This window comes from Aphis gossypii, chromosome 1 (assembly GCF_020184175.1).
Source record: "Aphis gossypii isolate Hap1 chromosome 1, ASM2018417v2, whole genome shotgun sequence".
Classification (NCBI taxonomy): domain Eukaryota; kingdom Metazoa; phylum Arthropoda; class Insecta; order Hemiptera; family Aphididae; genus Aphis; species Aphis gossypii.
Genome location: NC_065530.1, coordinates 13,777,453 through 13,797,051, shown reverse-complemented (window position 1 = coordinate 13,797,051; position 19,599 = coordinate 13,777,453). Strand labels below are relative to the sequence as shown.

The 19,599-nt window shown below is 27.2% G+C and overlaps 1 protein-coding gene across 3 annotated transcripts; it reads right to left on the bottom strand.

Annotated features, from left to right (window-relative positions):
* Positions 1–1,105: 1,105 nt before the first annotated feature.
* On the bottom strand, positions 1,106–19,595 carry LOC114131204 (protein O-GlcNAcase). Of its 3 annotated transcripts, XM_027996366.2 has the most exons (15): positions 18,766–19,374; positions 16,001–16,052; positions 8,819–9,152; positions 8,592–8,754; positions 8,226–8,507; positions 6,595–7,088; positions 6,443–6,528; positions 6,191–6,371; positions 5,284–5,458; positions 5,168–5,221; positions 4,589–4,674; positions 3,326–3,525; positions 3,068–3,263; positions 1,744–1,912; positions 1,106–1,667 (listed from the first exon to the last, which is right to left on the bottom strand). In XM_027996366.2, exons 1-15 carry the CDS (start codon positions 18,821–18,823, stop codon positions 1,531–1,533), a joined length of 2,667 nt encoding a protein of 888 aa, XP_027852167.2. In that variant the 5' UTR covers positions 18,824–19,374; the 3' UTR covers positions 1,106–1,530. The 3 variants fall into 3 exon arrangements, with proteins under 3 accessions (XP_027852167.2, XP_050053610.1, XP_027852171.2); XM_050197653.1 differs by lacking the exons at positions 1,106–1,667; positions 1,744–1,912; positions 3,068–3,263; positions 3,326–3,525 and adding an exon at positions 5,048–5,091 and having other exon boundaries at positions 18,766–19,511; XM_027996370.2 differs by lacking the exons at positions 1,106–1,667; positions 1,744–1,912; positions 3,068–3,263; ... (8 more) ...; positions 8,592–8,754; positions 8,819–9,152 and having other exon boundaries at positions 12,860–16,052; positions 18,766–19,595.
* Positions 19,596–19,599: the final 4 nt, after the last annotated feature.

The window sequence follows — 19,599 nt, the reverse complement described above, 5'->3', positions numbered from 1 at the left end:
CACATTTGCACATTCTCAGCACGTTTATGAGTCAAAGGGTGTAAACCATATTTTCACAAATTTGGTTGAATGGTCCATGACATAATAAACTTTTATTATAGTTTATTATATCATGCCTATTGTAATATGATCAACCGTGTTATTTTGACTACCGCAATTTTTTTAATTAAATTTCAATTAATATATTCATATAATAATATTGATTAATGTTTATACAATTAACAGGTTTAAGCCCCTTTTTTGACACAATTCACATTTCATACAAAACCAAATTCCACATACCTAATTGTTTCTCTTATTATATTTTTATAGTTATTATTAAGCTTGTGTTCCATTCTACTACGTCATGGAGCCCTATTGATAAATGAGTTTCACGTAGAACATGAAACTGAGTTATTCATCATAAACATAATATTTAATTTAATTACCTTAATTTATTGGCACAAGTCTTTCCACATTACAGTCTTAAAAAATATACTTCTTTATGGTTTTATAATATATATATTTTTTTTTTATTAATGAATTTCTTTCAAATGTTTTATAGATTTGTAATATTTAATTATACTGAAATAATATGTACTATTATGGTTCTTCACTTAAGATATTATTTAAATTTTGATTGAATTTATTTTCCATTTTAAAATAAACATACACTGCACACATCAACCTAAAGGTAATAAGATTAATACAGCAATACAATACTAAACAGTTAACTCAGTCTATAAAATATATTGAGATATACTAGTTTCTTAAGATTTCAATTCTGATATATGATAACGTGTCTAGATTACCTGATTATTAAATAATACTTCCTTCAGTTCAAATTGATAACAATTGTCTCATAATAAAAAGGTACTGAAATAAACTTAGGTTTATTAATACCTATGTGTTATGCACAATGACCACACCAGTCTTAGCAATTATTTACAATGACAATCTATATGGGAAATAAAAATTTATAACATCATTTCCCAAATATTATATAAATAGTATACAGTAACCAATTTTCCTACTTGGATCATAAAATACATACGAAAAAAACAATAATTAATCTTTAAAATGTTGCAAGGAAAAATAGATACAACTCTTTTAAATCGCTAACACATACAAAAAAAAATTCATTTTTTTTTATTTTCATACAAAACCAAAAAAAAAAAAAAATGTATTTATTTTATTTTCATAAAAAAACAACATACAAAATGTAATAGATCTTAAGATAACTAAATATTAAATAATGAAAAAAATGAGACAATCTATAAAATTATCAATTATTTAATGTTAACACTTACAAATCATTATGAAATAATATAAAAATATTAAAGCTCATGAAAATTTAAATTTCCTTCAAAAACTTGGGTAACCTAAACTGGACTATTTTATGAATAAGTATTTACTGAAGTAAGTAATAACAAGTATAATAATGTATTAAACATCAATAAGTTAAAATTATTACTATAATGGTATCACCATGTATGCATTTTCATTAATATATTAAAATTTATTGGCAGGTAATGCAAGACGGTGAAATTTTCAAAAAACACGTCCCAAGTATGTAAAACCAGTATTTAGGTCAGGTCCTTGTGAAATCTCCATAAAGCCCAATTTTGTGTAAAATTCCAATGTTTGTTGATCTTTTGTTCTTAAGGGTACATGGACACCAAATGATCCTACAGAAAAATTTACATATAAATAAACCAAATATGTCAATTTTATAAATAATGAAATAAGTTGTAATATTAATACCATTAGCTCTTAATGCTGCAAGAAGACAAATGATTAATCGTTTTGATACTGATGAATCATTATTCACAGGTAATGTTGCATAGGTCATTACTGATTGATGTTGAGACAAAGCATTAGAATCTGGCAATTCTTTATTTATATCAAATGAATGGAACCAATTTACAATTTCCTAAAAAAATATTAACATATAATATTATATTATATCAAACCTTAACAATATTGGTAAGAGATTTGAAGTTTAAGCTTTAACTTTGGATAGAAAAATATATTGTTAAGTATTTATTTTAATTTCTAATTTTTGTGAAGTATAAAAATTTATGGAAGTCTTTTCTTTTAAGTTTCAAAAAGAAGCGATGAAGGTATTGATTTAATAATGATATATTTTTTTATCCGTCTGTTGTAACCTATTGAGACACCAAAAATGATTTAAAAAAGTAGATCATTGAAATTTTTGCAAAATGTTAATAATATCAATTTCTATTGGCAATACAATTTTGACTATTTTTAAAATATTTATAAGCGTTTAAAATTTTTTTTTATTTTTTTTCAATAAATGTTGATTAAAAAATATTTGCTGGGTAGAAATTCGTGAAAATTTAAAAACAAAAAGCTCCTTAAAAGTTGTTCGTTTCTAAACTAAAAAATATTAAAAATCTAGTCACAGTATTTTTTTTATAAATAGATAAAGTTAGAATTCATAAAAATTACAAAAATTAGCAAATAATTTGGAATTAGAAATTCATAAGATTTTTTTTTTTTTTATTTTAAATTAAAATTAAATACAAGATTTTTTTATAAATTATATTGAAAAAATAAATTCAATTTTTAAGTCATTTCAAGTTCAAATTTTTAAGACATTCAATATTCATTTGTAAAATAATTATTTCTCCTCAAATCATTTTCGATATTTTATTGTTTCAAAAATAAAAATAATAATAATAATAATGTAAAAATGTATTTGAAATTTTAACCAAATATTTAAAATATCAATTGTATTATATGATAATTTTCAATTTACCTTAATACTAAAAATAAAATAAATGACTTAAATAGCTGTAAAAAAAAAGAACTATATCACATAATATACTTAATGATATAAAGTGACAGGTTGACTTTGCTCAAAATTATAGTTTGTATACAATGATAATAATATAAATAATATTATAATTGTATTTAAATTTAACACACCCATTATAAAGACCTACTTGTTACCTAATAAACAGCAAAGCGATATCCAAATTATTCAATGATTATTTTATCACTTAAGGTAAAGACTTAAAGTATAGTATATAATAGTATACAAATCTGTTTTATGGTAACTCACTTGTGAAGCTGACTGTATTCCTTCACTAGAATTATCTAATGAATATTTAGTGCACATTTCAGGTAACCATGAAACTTGTAATTTTTGATAGAATTCTTTAGCATTCAAAGCAGCTAATGCATAACCTATAACAGTGCCATTATCTTCAACAACAAAACAGAGCTCTGGACTAAGTGTCAAATATGGACCAACAAGCCTAGAAAAAAAATTTATTTTAAATATAAATTATTTTTTTAAGACTAAATAATAAGACATTACCTGTCAGGTATTAAGTCAGGTAGATCAGATTTATTTATACTATGGTCATCAACATTTGTGTAACAAGTACACCGACAAATGTTGTATACAGCTGACTCATCTTCAAAAGTATATGGTCGTACATTGTACATTTTATTAGTAGGTATATCAGGTGGCTTATAAATAAATAAATCAGAACCGGCATCAACTGGCATTAACCGCTGAAAATATAAAAATATACATATTTAGGCAAAAAAAAAAAAAAAATGATAAACATTTTATCAAACATTAACACTTTGACCGCTACATGGCCGCCGGCGGTCATCTGCAATTCTCAATAAACAATTTTGTGAATTTGTGACTGCCGGCGCCCATAGTTCAACATTCCTACCACGCGATATGACCGCCGGCAGCCACATATGAATTTAGTTTTACATTATTCACTTTTCTATGGCGCTACAATAATGCACTAAAATAAGGACCGTGATATACGTTTTTTTTTTCACATTTTTTTTCAATTTTTATTTTTCTATTTTTCTATTTTTTCAAATATTTGAGATATACAAATTTGGAATAGGTACATTGAAAAATATGCTTGGCGTATAACAAATACCAATTGAATGACAGCCAGCGGCCATGTGGTGGTCAACGTATTAATAAAGGTTTTTTTTATATAATCAATTAATAAAATTTAGATATGTTATAGGAACTAAACTGATGTATACATAATTATAATAATGACCAGGGCTCACAAGTACATTCCCTAGAAATGGCTAAATATGCATTTATATGTATTTAAAATATGCAAATTAAAAAAAAAGAAGAAATTTAAATATTTGAGAATGTTTTGTAAATATCGATGAATTGAACGAAACACAACACAATAACAACCGAAATACATAGTTGAAACTCGAGAATAAACTATTGTAAAAGTATCAAGAAGATACTATGACTGTTTCATATAACATGTTTTATTTCATATTTTATTAATACTTGGTTTGACTTACAAACTCGAACCGAACACCAAATGTTCGCTTCAATTTTTCAAACTTCGAATAGTTCAATCCACCTCTATATAATATATTAGACTAACTGACACATAGAATATCATAATAATACAGAGTAAGATTAATAATAAATATCTAAATTTTAGACTTTAGATAAAGAGTGATGAGATGGCAGAATGATAAATTTTATACAGATTAGTGGCTAAGCAATATAACAAGTATTACATATCATTTACTTAATTTGCATACAAAAATATAAATTGATGTTTTAACTTACTTGTAAATCAGCAACTAAACCACCTCTAAAAACCCAGGGTTCTTGATCACCACTCATAAAGCTTTCTTTCCATCCTTTTGAAAACCCTAAAATCAAAATTTTTTTAAATTATTGTTATAAGTGAACAGAACTCAAATGAAACATGAAAAAAAATGTCTAATAATGACATTAGATTTAATAATATTTATTTATTAAAATTATAATTAACATGATTTAATCATCCTATTAAAATAATAGATTGCTAAAAATATGACAAATATATTATATTTCATCTGGTTCAATACAAGCCAACAACTATTGGACAGTTTAAATTATCTAAACCTTCAACAAGCAACAACAACAAATTTATTATTTGAGGAGTATACAATAAAGGCGAACAAAAAAATCTAAGCAATCATTTAACTAATAGTTTAACATTTAAAGGCAATCCAGTTAAGAATATTAACTATTACAACTTACAGTGAAAACACTAGTTGTTGGTTTTATTTGACCAATATTGAGTTCTATTAAAGATAAAATAAATTACTAATAAGGAAAAAAGACCAACTACTGAACTAATTTTAATTAAAATGTACATACATGTGTAAGACCCGAGAGTATAATTTGTGATTGATTGTGGAAAGTGGCCCTCAGCTAGAATTAAGTAAATATAAATAAATCAAAATATTATAAAAAACTAAACTTTAATTACTTACATAGCCACTTAACATAGAAGTTAAGTAATGATATAACACACCTAACATCCCAAACATAAGGATACAGATCATGAACAAGTTCTCTATTGGCACTAAATGTCAGTCTTTGAAATAGTTCATTCACCTGTTCAGTTAATTCATCCATTCTTTTTGCTCTTTCATACCATTCTTCAATCTAAAAAGAACACAAACCATAAGTAATACATAATACATTTCAAAACAATATTATTAGAATGAATTCTTTTCATATCATTTTACAAAAATATAATGTAGTAAATATATTTTTTTATAGAAATAATTTAATAAAATAATGTTTTCTGATATCTCCATGTCAGAGCATGTTTAATCACAACTCATAAGGAACCTACAACTACCTTTTGGTTATTTGATTAAAACAAAATTAAATTCTATTTAATGAACTTTTTCCTTTTTTTTATCATATTTTTCTGTTAAGATAATCATATAATACTATAATAGTAAAATTATTTATATATATTAGATACCAAATTGTCTCTTATGTTACTAGGTATTTGTAATACTTTTAGTGGTAAAAATATGTTTGACTGTTGTTGGAAAAGCAAACAGGTAAGTGTTCTATCTAGTATGTGTAAAAACGGAAATAACTATAGGCAGTGTTATTATTGCCTCTAGTCACCACTTTAACAAGTGATAAGGCCACAAGCTCCAACTTAAGTAAATAACTCTGGTTTATACTTTTAAAATATGTTTGCAGTCACTCTTAATTATAGAAAAATAAAAAAAAATAAATTGATATGGCCATTATTTATTAAACTCTAATTTAAGTAATTGGTTGTTTTGACAATATTATTATTATCATATCAAAACGTTTATGTAGAAAAACTATTCAATTTAAAATGTATTCATCATTAAATAGTATTTAACTTACTTCTGGTTTAGAGTCAGTTGAATCTTTTTTTTTTGATTTTCGAAGATTTTCATTGGAAACCAAATAAGCATTGCTCTTGAGCCAATTAAATTCTGTCAAATATTGAACACTTTGAGGACCATGTTCAAATGGTAAATAAAATAAATCGCACATCAGCAATAAATCTTCTTCTGTTAGATCTCTAATATCGACAAAATAATAAAACAAAATAGTAATGTAAATTTAACAATTTGCAGCCCTACACAATTATACCTTTCGTATGAATGTTTTTGATCTTGAATCACATCAATAACCATCTCTGCACTAGGACTAGGTGTTTCAACTTGCATTGAAGCACTCTAAAACAATTAAAAATGTGGTTATAATAAAATAATATCATATATGTTTAAATAAAATACACATACTGATCCATTATCGGTATTCATAGCTGTATCTGAACTCTGCGGAGATGGCGCCGGTGATATGTTACAGTCCATAGGCTCACTGATAACTTTGCTTTCAGACACCAAAGAGTTCATTATTACTAATGGTGGATTCATGGTGACAGCTACTGCAGTTTGCAAGGCAGAAGGACAACCATTCACAGTGCTTGATGAAATTGTTTCAACATTATTAGTTGTAGATAAAGACAATGGAGCAGTAGATGTAGACGTTGTGATAGTAGTCGTTGAAGTTGCCATACAGGTGTTAAAAGATGCAAGAGGAATAGGTACAGGAGACATGATCGATATGGTAGGCTGTGGTTTGATAATAGGACCATGAGCTTGTTTCTGTCTGCGAAATTCTGGAATCCATTCTTTGATTGCTATACGTAATGCTCTTCTTGAATGATAAATATTCTCTGGAAGATCAATTATACCTTCTTCATCACTCTCAGTCTCTAATTTCATACTTTCATCTAAAAAAACAAAAATAAGTTACAAATTACAATAGTTCTGTGAATAGGTATAATACAGATAGATATATTTTGTGAGCCTAAGCATTAAACAATCATCTACTTTATTTAATACTTATTGAAAAATCACACTATTCTAAATTTTATTCCAGAATTTTATAAATATATTAATGTTAAGTTGCATAAATATTATTAAATATTTAATAAACAATAGTGAACTAATATATTTTGTATACAACTCTATAAAAACGTCAAAAGTAAAAAAAAATATATATATAAATATTTAGATAATTTATACATTACACTAACTATAAGTGTACTAGTTAAAAAGTGCAGTATAAAAATTATAGAATTTGTAACTATTAAAAATGTAATAGAATTCTAAATCAATAGCAAAAAAATAAAATTGTGTGTTATAGACCTTATCCTTTTCCTTCTACTTCTTTTAGTATATAAATAACTAAAATACTAAATATCAAAAAAACTAGAAAATACACATTAATCAATTTATATGAAAGGAAATTATAAATTTTATGTTAAAACTTATAGAATACTACTATAAATAAATACTGTATAGAAATAGTTAAACACAATCATTAAGCTATGATCATGGATATTATATTAACCACTCGTAAAAATTACTATACCAAAGATAATTATTACAATAAATATTAAAAATATGTAATACTCAATTCTTTGGTTACACTTTAAACTTAATAGTAAATACAAATTGTATATATTTTTAACTGAATACCAACAAACTAAAAATATGCATTAATCAATTTATATAAAAGGAAATTACAAATCTTAAGTTAAAACTTATTGAATGCCCCTATAAATAAATACTGTATAGGAATAGTTATACACCATCATTATTAAGCTATGATCATGGATATTATATTAACAACTCATAAAAATTACTATACCAAAGATAATTATTACAATAAATATTAGAATTATGTAATACTCAATTCTTTGGTTAAACTTAAAATGAAATAGTAAATACAAATTGTATATATTTTTAACTTATATAAATCAAACAATATAATATAAATAATTTACAAAAACTAAATATACTTGAATATTTTTTTATCAATTACCCTGAAATTAGTAAGAACTAATATGAACACTTGTACTTACTATCGTGAGTGATTGTTGGGGGATCAGAAGTGCATTTACTCCATTGAGCTAATGTATGAATAGCTACAAAGTTAGCACCATATTCACAGTTAGGATTTGTCAATACTCCTCTTAATTGTGAAATTAAGTCAGGAGAACGTCCCTGATAAGGTCCCAAGAAAACACGCTTTTGGTCATAGTCATTAGCATGCAGATTGTCCCATATTACAGGAGGTCGCCTTAATACTTCAGTGATTTCTCTAATAGATTCAGTAGTCAATGATCGAGAAATAACTTTTTGTCCTAAAACAAGTATAAACAAATAAGTCTAAGAATTTAAATGAAATTTTTAACTTTGAACTTTTGATTCAATTTACAGAAGCTAACCGGTCCACATTATGTCAATTTGAGGTGCCAATTTAGAGCCCAAAGTATTTAAATAATCAGAATTTTGAACATTTGGTACAGCGCGTGCTGAACAATATTGAGTTGGACATACTAAAAATTTGGGTTGACCAAGATGCTGAAATATTTCATTGGTAATCGACACCTAAAAATTTAATATTTTTAATTTACAACAGAATCAGAATATATTTAATAATTTGTTAAATTACCTGAGCATGTGCAAATGACTGAAACACTTCCTTATCAGCTGGTGACATATCCGGTTCAATGTCGTCAAACAATAGAGCGAAAGCTTTACAACCGCATTGAGCAACTTGATCCAATTTTCGTTTGAGAGTAGCTATTTCTTTTTGGCTACTATAGGTCATGTCAAGTCCTGGTGATAAGGCATAATAGAGAGTAACACCACAGTCTCTAGCGGCACTAATTAAGCCACCCAATTGTTCGGCTTCTTCAACAGTATACAAATCTCTCCAATATGCCCTATGTTTGTAATCATCTTTGGGCGCATATACATAACACCCTACTCCCCATTTTTTTAACCTAAAAGATAATTTTGATATAATAAAATTATATAAGTAATGTTAAAATATTAATAAAAATTTTTAAATTTAAGCTTTGAATGTAATTAATTATTTTGAACGAATAAGCTTATAAACACAGCAATATAAAATAAGCGTATTAAATAAAATGAATACAACCCAACATTTGTTTATTTTTTTGTATCTGCACCAATTATTTTCTGCTACTGTTAATTTAGGTGGTGATTAAATGTATAAAAATATATATATAAAAAAAAAAGAAAACAAAATTATAAACTAAGCACAGCATGAGTCTACTATCAAAATGATATGAAATCATAACATAGCTGTCTGTTGACTGTTCGTCTGCGACACTCTTGTACATTTTTTTTCACTATGAAACACTTTTTAATTGCAATTGTCACAAAATTACGGCAAAAAAAAAATGCACAGATATAGCGTTTCGTAAATGCGAGGCATTATATATTTTATTTTAATTTATTTTTAATCCACCATTAGCGACCAGAAAACAGCATAGTAACCGGTAAACAACAATCACCATAGCATGTATTATGTATACATAGTATTGAAAACATCGCAGGGTTTCAGGCTGAAAATGGTGCATAGGGATTGGAGACAGGGGTGAAACAGAGGCAGATGCGAGTGAGAGGTGACAGGTTAGAATTGAATCCATTCACAAGTTTTGTAACAGCAGCCTGGGTTCGATAATATACATTTTTTTGTAGCACAAACGGGCTAAAGCCATATATAATATATTACTTGGGTGAATATTTTTCATTTTTACTCCAGAATAACATGCTCAGCTAATAAGACACAAAATAATATAAACCATTTGAGTTAAGACTGTATGCACAAGTTTTCACCATGTTTGTTAGCTACAATTGAAAGATTATAATTATTTTTTACTTCAATTTATAGTACAGTACAAATCTATTACCAAAACACAATATAAGTTTGTGAATCTTTCTTTGCATACAATCTGTCATTTTTTGTTTTGTTTTTGTTCTTACACTGATTATACTTTTCAATGTAAAAATACAGCACAAACATATTGTTTGTATACTCTAATGAAGAGTGAGAGCAGCAGATGGTCAACAATTCATTAAAGGTAGTTTCAATATACTTAGTATCAAATGAAATAAACTACCTGTACTAATCAACATTGTTTTCATGCGTTCAAAAAAGTAGTGTTCGTTTAAAGAACCTGGTTTAAACCAAGCTGTTACACAATACACAAATCACACACATGTATATGAAAATTTTTAAATAATTGTTGTTTATGCTAGTATATATTTATCTGTTCCCATATACATTTAATCAATTTAAAATTGATAATTGATACTTCTAATTTATTTAAATTTTCAGTCATACTTAAAATACAATATCAACTTTACTGTTCTGTATTAATATTATTAAATAAGATTAGGAATTATATTTGACATTAATGGTTAATAAACATATAATTTTTAGAGTTAACCATATTACTTTTGAATACCACTATAATTATGAGTAAAATTGATTTAATATCTGGTTTGATATTGTCACTTAGTTTCAATATAAAATTTTGATCTTGCAGTTATCTAATAGAAATGAGCATTAAATAAAAAAAATCTTACTGAATGATATACCAAAGTATGTATAGAAAATGAAGTTGATTTTTTTCATATTCAGATTTAATAAATTATATAACTACTTAAGATTACATTATGACATAAATTAATAAAAATGTAATCAAACATAATATTAAATAAATTAATCAAACAATTTTTTTTTCACAACAATTGACCTAGTTTTAAAACATACAGTATGTATAATTTATCACTAGATTACAGTGTGATGGAACACTCTACTTAAATGTGGCAGTCATCAGCATAACTTTACAAAACAATACCTTCTAGTAAATTAAGTTATTTCTTTCATTTACACTTGGTTAATGATTCCAGTCTCATAATAGTATAAACAAAATTAAATTAATATAGGTATCCACTTCACCTTTTAGTATTTCTTATGTATTCATGCAAAATAATAGGATAACAATACATTTAATAAGTTTGTATAACTAGCTAGGGTTAAAAATTTATTAAATATATTTTTAATAAAAATAGAATTAGTCACAAAGCTATTTTCTTGGTCACCATCATAATTCGTAAAAATTTAAATTTCAACATATTATTTGAAGAATGATTTATTGTAAACATGCCATACTATGTTTAAAAAATACATTTGGGAACAAGCAGATTAAGTGATTGCTAATGGTTATATTTAAATATGCATGTCCTCAAAGGTTAATTATAAAATACAAATTTTCAAATATAAAACAAGTGACCATGAAAATAAATATGTATATTTTTAGGGCACAATATTAAATATTTAGATCAATAGTTTTTTTATAAATTTAAATTCTTTTTAAAGATATGGCATAAATTAATTAACAGGGCAACATTTTAAAATTTTTGTGATAATACAAATATGCAAAAAGAGTTGTGCAGAAATAAGTATTTTAAAAGTTATATATATTTGCAATTTTAGTGTTATGCACGCTTGTGCAGAAGACTATACTACTACATAAGCAATGGTAATTACACGTTATGGTCCTTAAATTGGTGTACAAACCCCAGTGACTTACTCTTGGTGGTTTTGTATAGTAAAAGAAAGGTTATTTATGATTTGGTAAACAGTGCAGGTACCAAGAAGTGAAGCCACTAGATGTTGTTTATCCAACTTAAAATATATTTATTAGTATTTTAAATTCACAAAGTTATATAACTAAATAATAATTTAATAATAATCATTAAACAAAAACTAATAATTTTTGCATATTTGTTTTGGCTGTATATCTAAATGTATTTGTTTTTAAAGATTTAGTATCACAAATTAATATAAAAATAATTAATTACATAAAAAGTGAAAGGTTATTAATGATTTTAATTGATTTTTTATATTATACACTAAGTACTTCCTAAGTACCGTGTACAGAGAAATATTATTAAAACATAATTGAAATATTTTTAGGTTTTATTTATTATTATTATATATATATATATAAAAGTATTATTTAACATTTACTAAGATTTTAAACATTTTAATAGCAAACAAAACATAATAAAACAATTTCTAGGTCTAATGATAAAGCAAACAGAAATAAATTAGAATTTAAAAGTTCCTAAAAAAATTAGGCTTACTTACAAAAAGATTGTTGAGTTTTTTACAGTGCTATCTACAAAAAATGATTGCATTTAACACTGCCTAAATAATGAAATCAGAATACCTATTTAACTATTTTAATATTTCAACTTACCACTAAACAAATAAAAACAAGTCATTTGAACTCAAAAGCCTAATATTCTTAAAACAATTTACAAAACATAGCTCAAGTGCTGGGTAGTAGTAGTAGTAATAAACGACCTCTCATTTATTTATTACTATTTTTTTTTTTTTTTTTGTTGCATTTTGTGAAGATATTGCTACCTAGCAATCCAAACAAGAGGTTGTCCGCTTAAAACAAACGAAGATGACAGGCATTGCAAATGATAATGGTAGTTGTAGGCTGCTTGTAGCAAAACATTGACACTTCAACCCTTGTTATGGAGACAACCAATAAAAGAAGCTATATGTTTGTTCATGTATGAGTTTTGCTAAAAAACAGATAGTTGAAGCCAGTGCAAGGGTAGGTACACACGATGATAAAAAAATAAAAATAAGACTAGCTTAGGTATGCCACCTTTATTAAGTACAAGCTACTTTATTCACAATGTTTTTTAAAGCATTTTACTATAGAAAAATAGCCTTAATTCTACCATAAGTATTTGCAACATACATGTAGGCCTAGATAAATGTTTTATTTATTTGAAAATAGCCAATAACCAAGATAAATAATGGCTAGTAAAAGCTTAATAGCCTTTTTTAACAGTAAATACTATTGTAAACTAATATATTTCCACACAAGCTTAACTCCAATCCCAAATTTTCAGTGTTCATAATACAGTTTAGTTAGTATGTTTAAATAAATAAATGTATTTAATAAATATATATATGTATATATATATAAATAAAACACAAGGTTTCCGTAAAAAAGGAAGCTTGGTGGGCATTATATTGGCAGAGCAGTGTTTTATTTATTGCACATGCACAATAAGTATGAAAAATATATTAGAAACATTATTGTTGCTATAGATTACATTAGGATTGGAATTTGGAATGACATTATTTAAGTGAAAAAAAAAAAAAAAAAAAAAAAAAAGAGGTAGATGATTTAAATCTAAGTATAACATTGATTAAGGCAATACCTAATTTATCACAATTCAAAAATTCTTAAATTACACAGTATCAGTATTATAGTTCAAAATCTATAACAGATTATAAAAGACATAAAAACATACTTTTAGTAATTTTAATTAAAAATAGAATGTTAATATCTATTGTTTATAACATTGGTAAAAAATTAATTAGAACATATGTTCTACATATTCAAAAATAATATTTGATTTACAGTTTACAAAATTTATTTTAACATAATCACTTAATTACACAAACATTTAATTTGCTAAATGCAAATGCACGTAAAAACAAACAATAATGGACTCAAATCACTAAACTAATTATTAACGGATTAAAATGCAGTTATGAATTTAAAAAAATAATGTGGCTTGAAAGCACTTATACAAGGAACTATACGATACAATAGTTTAAATATAATTATGAATTACAATAATATAGTAATGATTAAACAATAATATAGGTATGTTAAATATTGCAATAACTGGTTATAAGCGAGTAGATTAAAGTTCAAGCGCAATAGATTTAAAATAAGTATAATAATTTAATAATAAATGTTAAAAACACAAATAGTCTAATGATGGCATAAATAAGATAACTTAATATTTAAATAACTCAAAATAATAAGGATTAATATACTTAAAATAGAATTTTTACCTGATTAACAGGCCTGATGGGAAAAAAAACATAATTCCATAAAAATTAAGAACATTTATCTTGGTACAATAATCTGACATTAAATAAGCAAATTTCAATGATTCTATAAAATCAATTATTAAGAATAAAAAGTCCAAAATTGTCAAGCAGTTTTCATTTTCTTAAATGGTTGTTGAACCTCTTCATCACTCTTGGTATTAATATTACCATTAATAGCAGCTGGATTTAAATTACCATTTAAATTAGTATTATGTATGTGATGTTGTATTTGTGCTGCAATAAATTGTTTCATAGAAGGTGATGTCATCAAATTCGGATTAGGTGTTAGTTGTGGAGCTTGAAACGCTAATGGTGGAGGTGGTGGTCGCATAGCAATCAATTGGTTGAATACTGCTGCAAACGCTTGATGTTGTTGCAATTGAGCTTGTTGATTAGGATCCTGTAATTGATTCTGTACTTGGGCCTGTGATTGGACTAAATGAGCTTGAGCTTGGTTTTGAGCTTGAGCTAATTGAGCTTGTTGTTGTTGATGTTGCTGTTGTAAAGATTGGTGTTGCTGTTGTAATGATTGCTGTTGTTGTAGTTGTTGTTGTTGTATTTGTTGTTGTTGTAATTGTTGTTGAGGAGACATAGCAAGCAATTGATGAAATGCAGCAAGTTGTTGTGATTGTAATTGAGTTTGAGTTGCAGGTAATTCAGGAGTCTGGGATTTTTGAGGGGCTATTGACTGTTGAGTTTGCTGCTGCTGTTGTTGTTGTTGTTGTGCTACTGCCTGAGATTGTGGTTTTGGCATAACAGATAAAGCTGCGGCAGATGATGTAGGGGGATAGTCAGCTTGTTGTGGAACAAACTGAAATAATTGTTGGTAAGCTGCTGCTGCTGCACTTGGTTGAAACATTGGTAACCCTGCTTTATCACCCGAAGGTCTTTTAAAAGGCATTAAGCCAGGCAATGACAAATTCTCATAATAGAAAGGGGAAATTTTACTCAAGTCCATATCTAAACGTTCTGGTGGTTGTAGATTTTGTTGCACAACTGTTTGTTGCATTGCCATTGTCAAATTGTTAGGATTGGGAGCAAAAAATTGTGACAAAGGATTCATGAGTGGATTGGTATGACTAAAGTAAGGATTAAATGCATTTCCAATCTGAGTATTAGGTAGCTGAGCTAAGTAAGCTGGATTTGGCATGGGAGCAGAAACTTGTCCAGGAACCATTGGTTGATTAGCCACTAAGCCCATTTGCTGCACTAAGGCATTTTTGAGAGCTAAATGATTTCTTCCATTAATTAAAAGTTGATCTTTCAAATGTTGTGGAGGGTGAAAATATTTGCAAGGAGGTTTTGTTCTATTACACCGTCCTTTAATGCTATCATAGCAAGCAGTTACTTTGCCATTCTGGACATCTACGTTAGCAGCTGGATGAGCAAATTTACATTCTGTATCACTACGTGAACATTTATTACGTTGAAATTCACGGCATACTTCTAGTTGCAGCCACCGTGAGTCTTTCCCATTCATTAAGCTATTCATGTTAACAACAGCCATTTTTTGTCTTAGAAATCAAAGTTTAACAAAAGATTGTACAATATACAAATGTTTCTGCTTAAAAATAGAAATAACTGCAACTTAAATATAATAGGTATATAATTCAATAAATTTACAATAAATCCAAGGAACAATTTAAAAGGACACTAGTTTAGTGATTTGTTTGTCCATAAGGATTTAAATTAAAATTTATAGTTTTTCAAAAGCGTTTTGAAGAGATGTTATTCTAAATTATCACTTAATTTTATAAATGTATATATTTCTAAAGAAAAAAGGAGTTATGGTAGACCTACTTATACTAGATAAGATAAAGGTAAACACAATTAGCTTGCAAAGCGAATTATAACAAAACAGCTTGGAAAACTACTCACTTTTGGAACAAGTCTTTACGTTGTTCAGTAGTCCATGGTCTTCCATAAAATCCTATAACAAATATTTTTAAATTAAAATGTTATTTATTTTAAACATACTACTGAAATACTAGTTAGTCTTAATATATTATTTAAAATGATATAGGTTAAGTAAAATTAAATCTTGACAAATTTTCAAGAATCAAAAAACAACAATTACTTAAGGTATTATCAAATATCATCTTGTGTTAACCAAATACAAGATAAATAATTACATTCTTTCTATAATCATATAATTTCTATATTTTTTTTTTTTTTTTAATATTGGTTAATAATTGAGAAGAATAAATATGAAAAAACTTTCAGTTCAAAGTTAAACACAGAAAAAACAATAGGTATTGATTAATAATTAACATTAAAAATATATTTAATTTCAGAAGGCTTAAAATTGATCATATTCTAAATTATACATTATATAATCAAACATTCTAAAAAACTTAGAACTAAGTTTTGGCACTAAAAACACAACAACTAATTAACATATGTGACGGCAGATACTAATGCCAGAATAATGTTTAAAAATACATAATGAGAAAGAACAAAAATTTAATATAGAAGTTTTATCAATTACAAATTTAAAATAGGAAATGCTCATAACATAATATTTAAGAAATTTGAATGTGTTAAATTATAACTTGATAATCAATAAAACATTATGATATTGCCTAAAGATTTTTTTTCTAGTTTTTCGCATACTTACATAATGAAAAATAATTATATTTTGGAAAGCAAATACCGAGGCAAATACCTATTATAGGTTTTAGAGTAAGTATGTTATAATAAATAATGTATTCAAATAAACTAAAATCAAACACAAAAATTTGAAAACAAACCAAAAAATTTGAATAATGAAAAAATTCCAATTAAAGTCTAATTAGTGAGAGCAATTTATTACATAAAACATTCTTGTTTTTGCAATGATAGCTACTTTAATGTTAATAATAATAAGATGTAATGGTACTTTGTTTTATTAATATGACCATAGACCATTATAATTCATAGTAAATAGTAATAGTCCAAGCAAGTAACTAGTTTAATATATTCATTATGATAGCTCGCTTTATTTTATGGATACATGATAATCAAAGTCCATTTAGATTGAACGTTATATTATTGTTTAATAATTCTATGTACACCTAAGTACATTTGTATTAAATATAATATTATTACACAATGGTAGAATATGTATAATAGAATTCTTAAATATGTAAAATTATACTCAATTAACAGGGTTAGCAAAAAAACCTCCCATATTTTACTTCGTATTTCAACAATGAAAAATGGCATTCACTAAACATAGTGCTTAACCATATAATGTAAAATCACATAACATTTGTTGTTGACAAATAAAAAGATTTGTTTTTGTATCTTTATTAGTAACCAATTATTGAAATAGAAGGTTTATTGCTAGATCCTGTAAGTGTACTTATTTTAATACTACTACTAAAAATAATCAATAGTACTCCCTAGCCAATCATTCTTTTTTTTTAATGTTTTATCTGCAAACAAAAGTATTTATATACCTACTCAAAAAAACCACGATGAAATCAAAATTTCACAAAAATTAATTTGTATGTTATATTTACATTGTCATTATGTTTTGTGGACTTATTCAAGGTAGTTTTACACAAATAATTTACAAAAACTGTCCAAGTAAGCAAGCAAGGCCCTGAACTAACATGTGATATGTATTGATTTCAGTATGAAAAAAAAACCCCAATCAAGTAGTTTTGATGATCCAATAACACAAATAGTGATTCAAGTGCAGTGCTAATGTTTAATAACAACACATGATTTGTTATGAGAATAATAATAATACCTAAACAAAGTATTATATCAAAATTAAATAATGATAATTAAGTGAATAGAGATCAGTCATAGACAATATTCCAAGATACAATGAAAATAAAAAATGTAGTGCAATACACAACATTTCAAGCACATTATAGATAGTAAATTTAAGCACATTTACAACATTTGTGGTTTGTGTGAGTTTCAACTGTTTATTCAGTTGCATAAATAATTACCTAGAACTTGTGTGCAGTTGAGTTAAGTTACAATTTTTATAGGTTAGATATTAGGTTGTTTAAAAAAATAGAAAAATTCAGTATAGACAAAAAAATCACATTTAACATGAAAACCAACATAATATAATAGATATATAATTACACAATCACATTACAATGAAACGTGAAATCATTAATCGGTTGATTGATTTGTTTTAACACGTTAGAAAAAAAGTTGATCAAAATAATAAGTAGTAACATGTACATTTTTCAGATCAATTACATAATACTAGTTACTACTATGAATTATATCCCCCCAAAATCGATATCGTAGGCCGTCAGGAAGAAAACTAAGAACCGGGCGACCAAAATCTCGAAAGGGGAGAGGGGGTGTCGTAGTTGCGTCTTTAAAGAGTTAAGATAGCTGACCGCTCAACTCGTGTAATATAGTACCTATCAATGACACGAGTTTGCCGTCTCAGTATCCTATAAAGGCACACCCACGCAGTAAACGCTACATACACACACGCCGAGGTAAAAGTCAAATATTTAACGACGTAATAGTGTAATAGCACTAGGTAATACCTAATAATACTATATTATAATATGACACCGCAGGGCCCGGTCCCGCACGCATAAACGTGATGTTACATAATAACAACAACTACCTAAGGCAACCGTTATTAGTAAAGTACACGAAAAAAAGAATAAAAAACGTACCTTCAACAACACCACAAATAAAATTGTCATTCTGCGGAACGCAGCAATTGTCAGCCATCTTGGCAAAGTGTGTACAGTAAAATTGTCGAATAGAGCTGCTCCGCCGGTAGAGCTGTAGTTGCCGCGGCGTTCAAACTTCGTCGTTGTAGTAGTAGTTGTCGTCGTCGTCGTTCTCCTCCTCGTCCGAGTTGTCGGTCCTCCTCCGCGTAGTCTGCCCGACGGGCGAAAACTCTTCAATGACAGCAGCTGGATCCCAAGCGCACGGCGTTTGGCATGCGAATTGATCTGTTACTATTACTATACTTTATCAATTATTTTCGTTTTCTTCCTTGCACTTCACGTTAACACTTCCACAGACTCACGAGCAGCCGCACACGAGGATTACACAACACACCAAAGTAGTGGTAATAGAGACAATAATTGTAGTTGTACGGTCAACGGCGTTCGACGGTAGTAGAAGTACCCAGTGGTACACTGGTACACCGTGGTAGACAGTGTAGTAATAAAAAATACCACTCGGACGTCGTCGGCAACCACGGACGACTGCTATAGTAACAACACTGTCACAGTGACGCGGTCCGCATAGTTGATGCTTTTATGGTAGGGAACTACTGCGAAACAATGAAAATTGAAACATGTACCCACGCATTTCGCCGGCAAATTGGCACCGCTGAGGCCGCCCGACCGTCGCTGCCAACTCAACGGATCCGGCGGTAGCTGCAGGCTGCAGAATCACTGATGATAATAGTAATAATAATAATATGAATTTCCCGCCAATATGACGTGATCGCCACTGATCGGTGTCTTGAAAGAAATGTAAAATGTTAAATGACC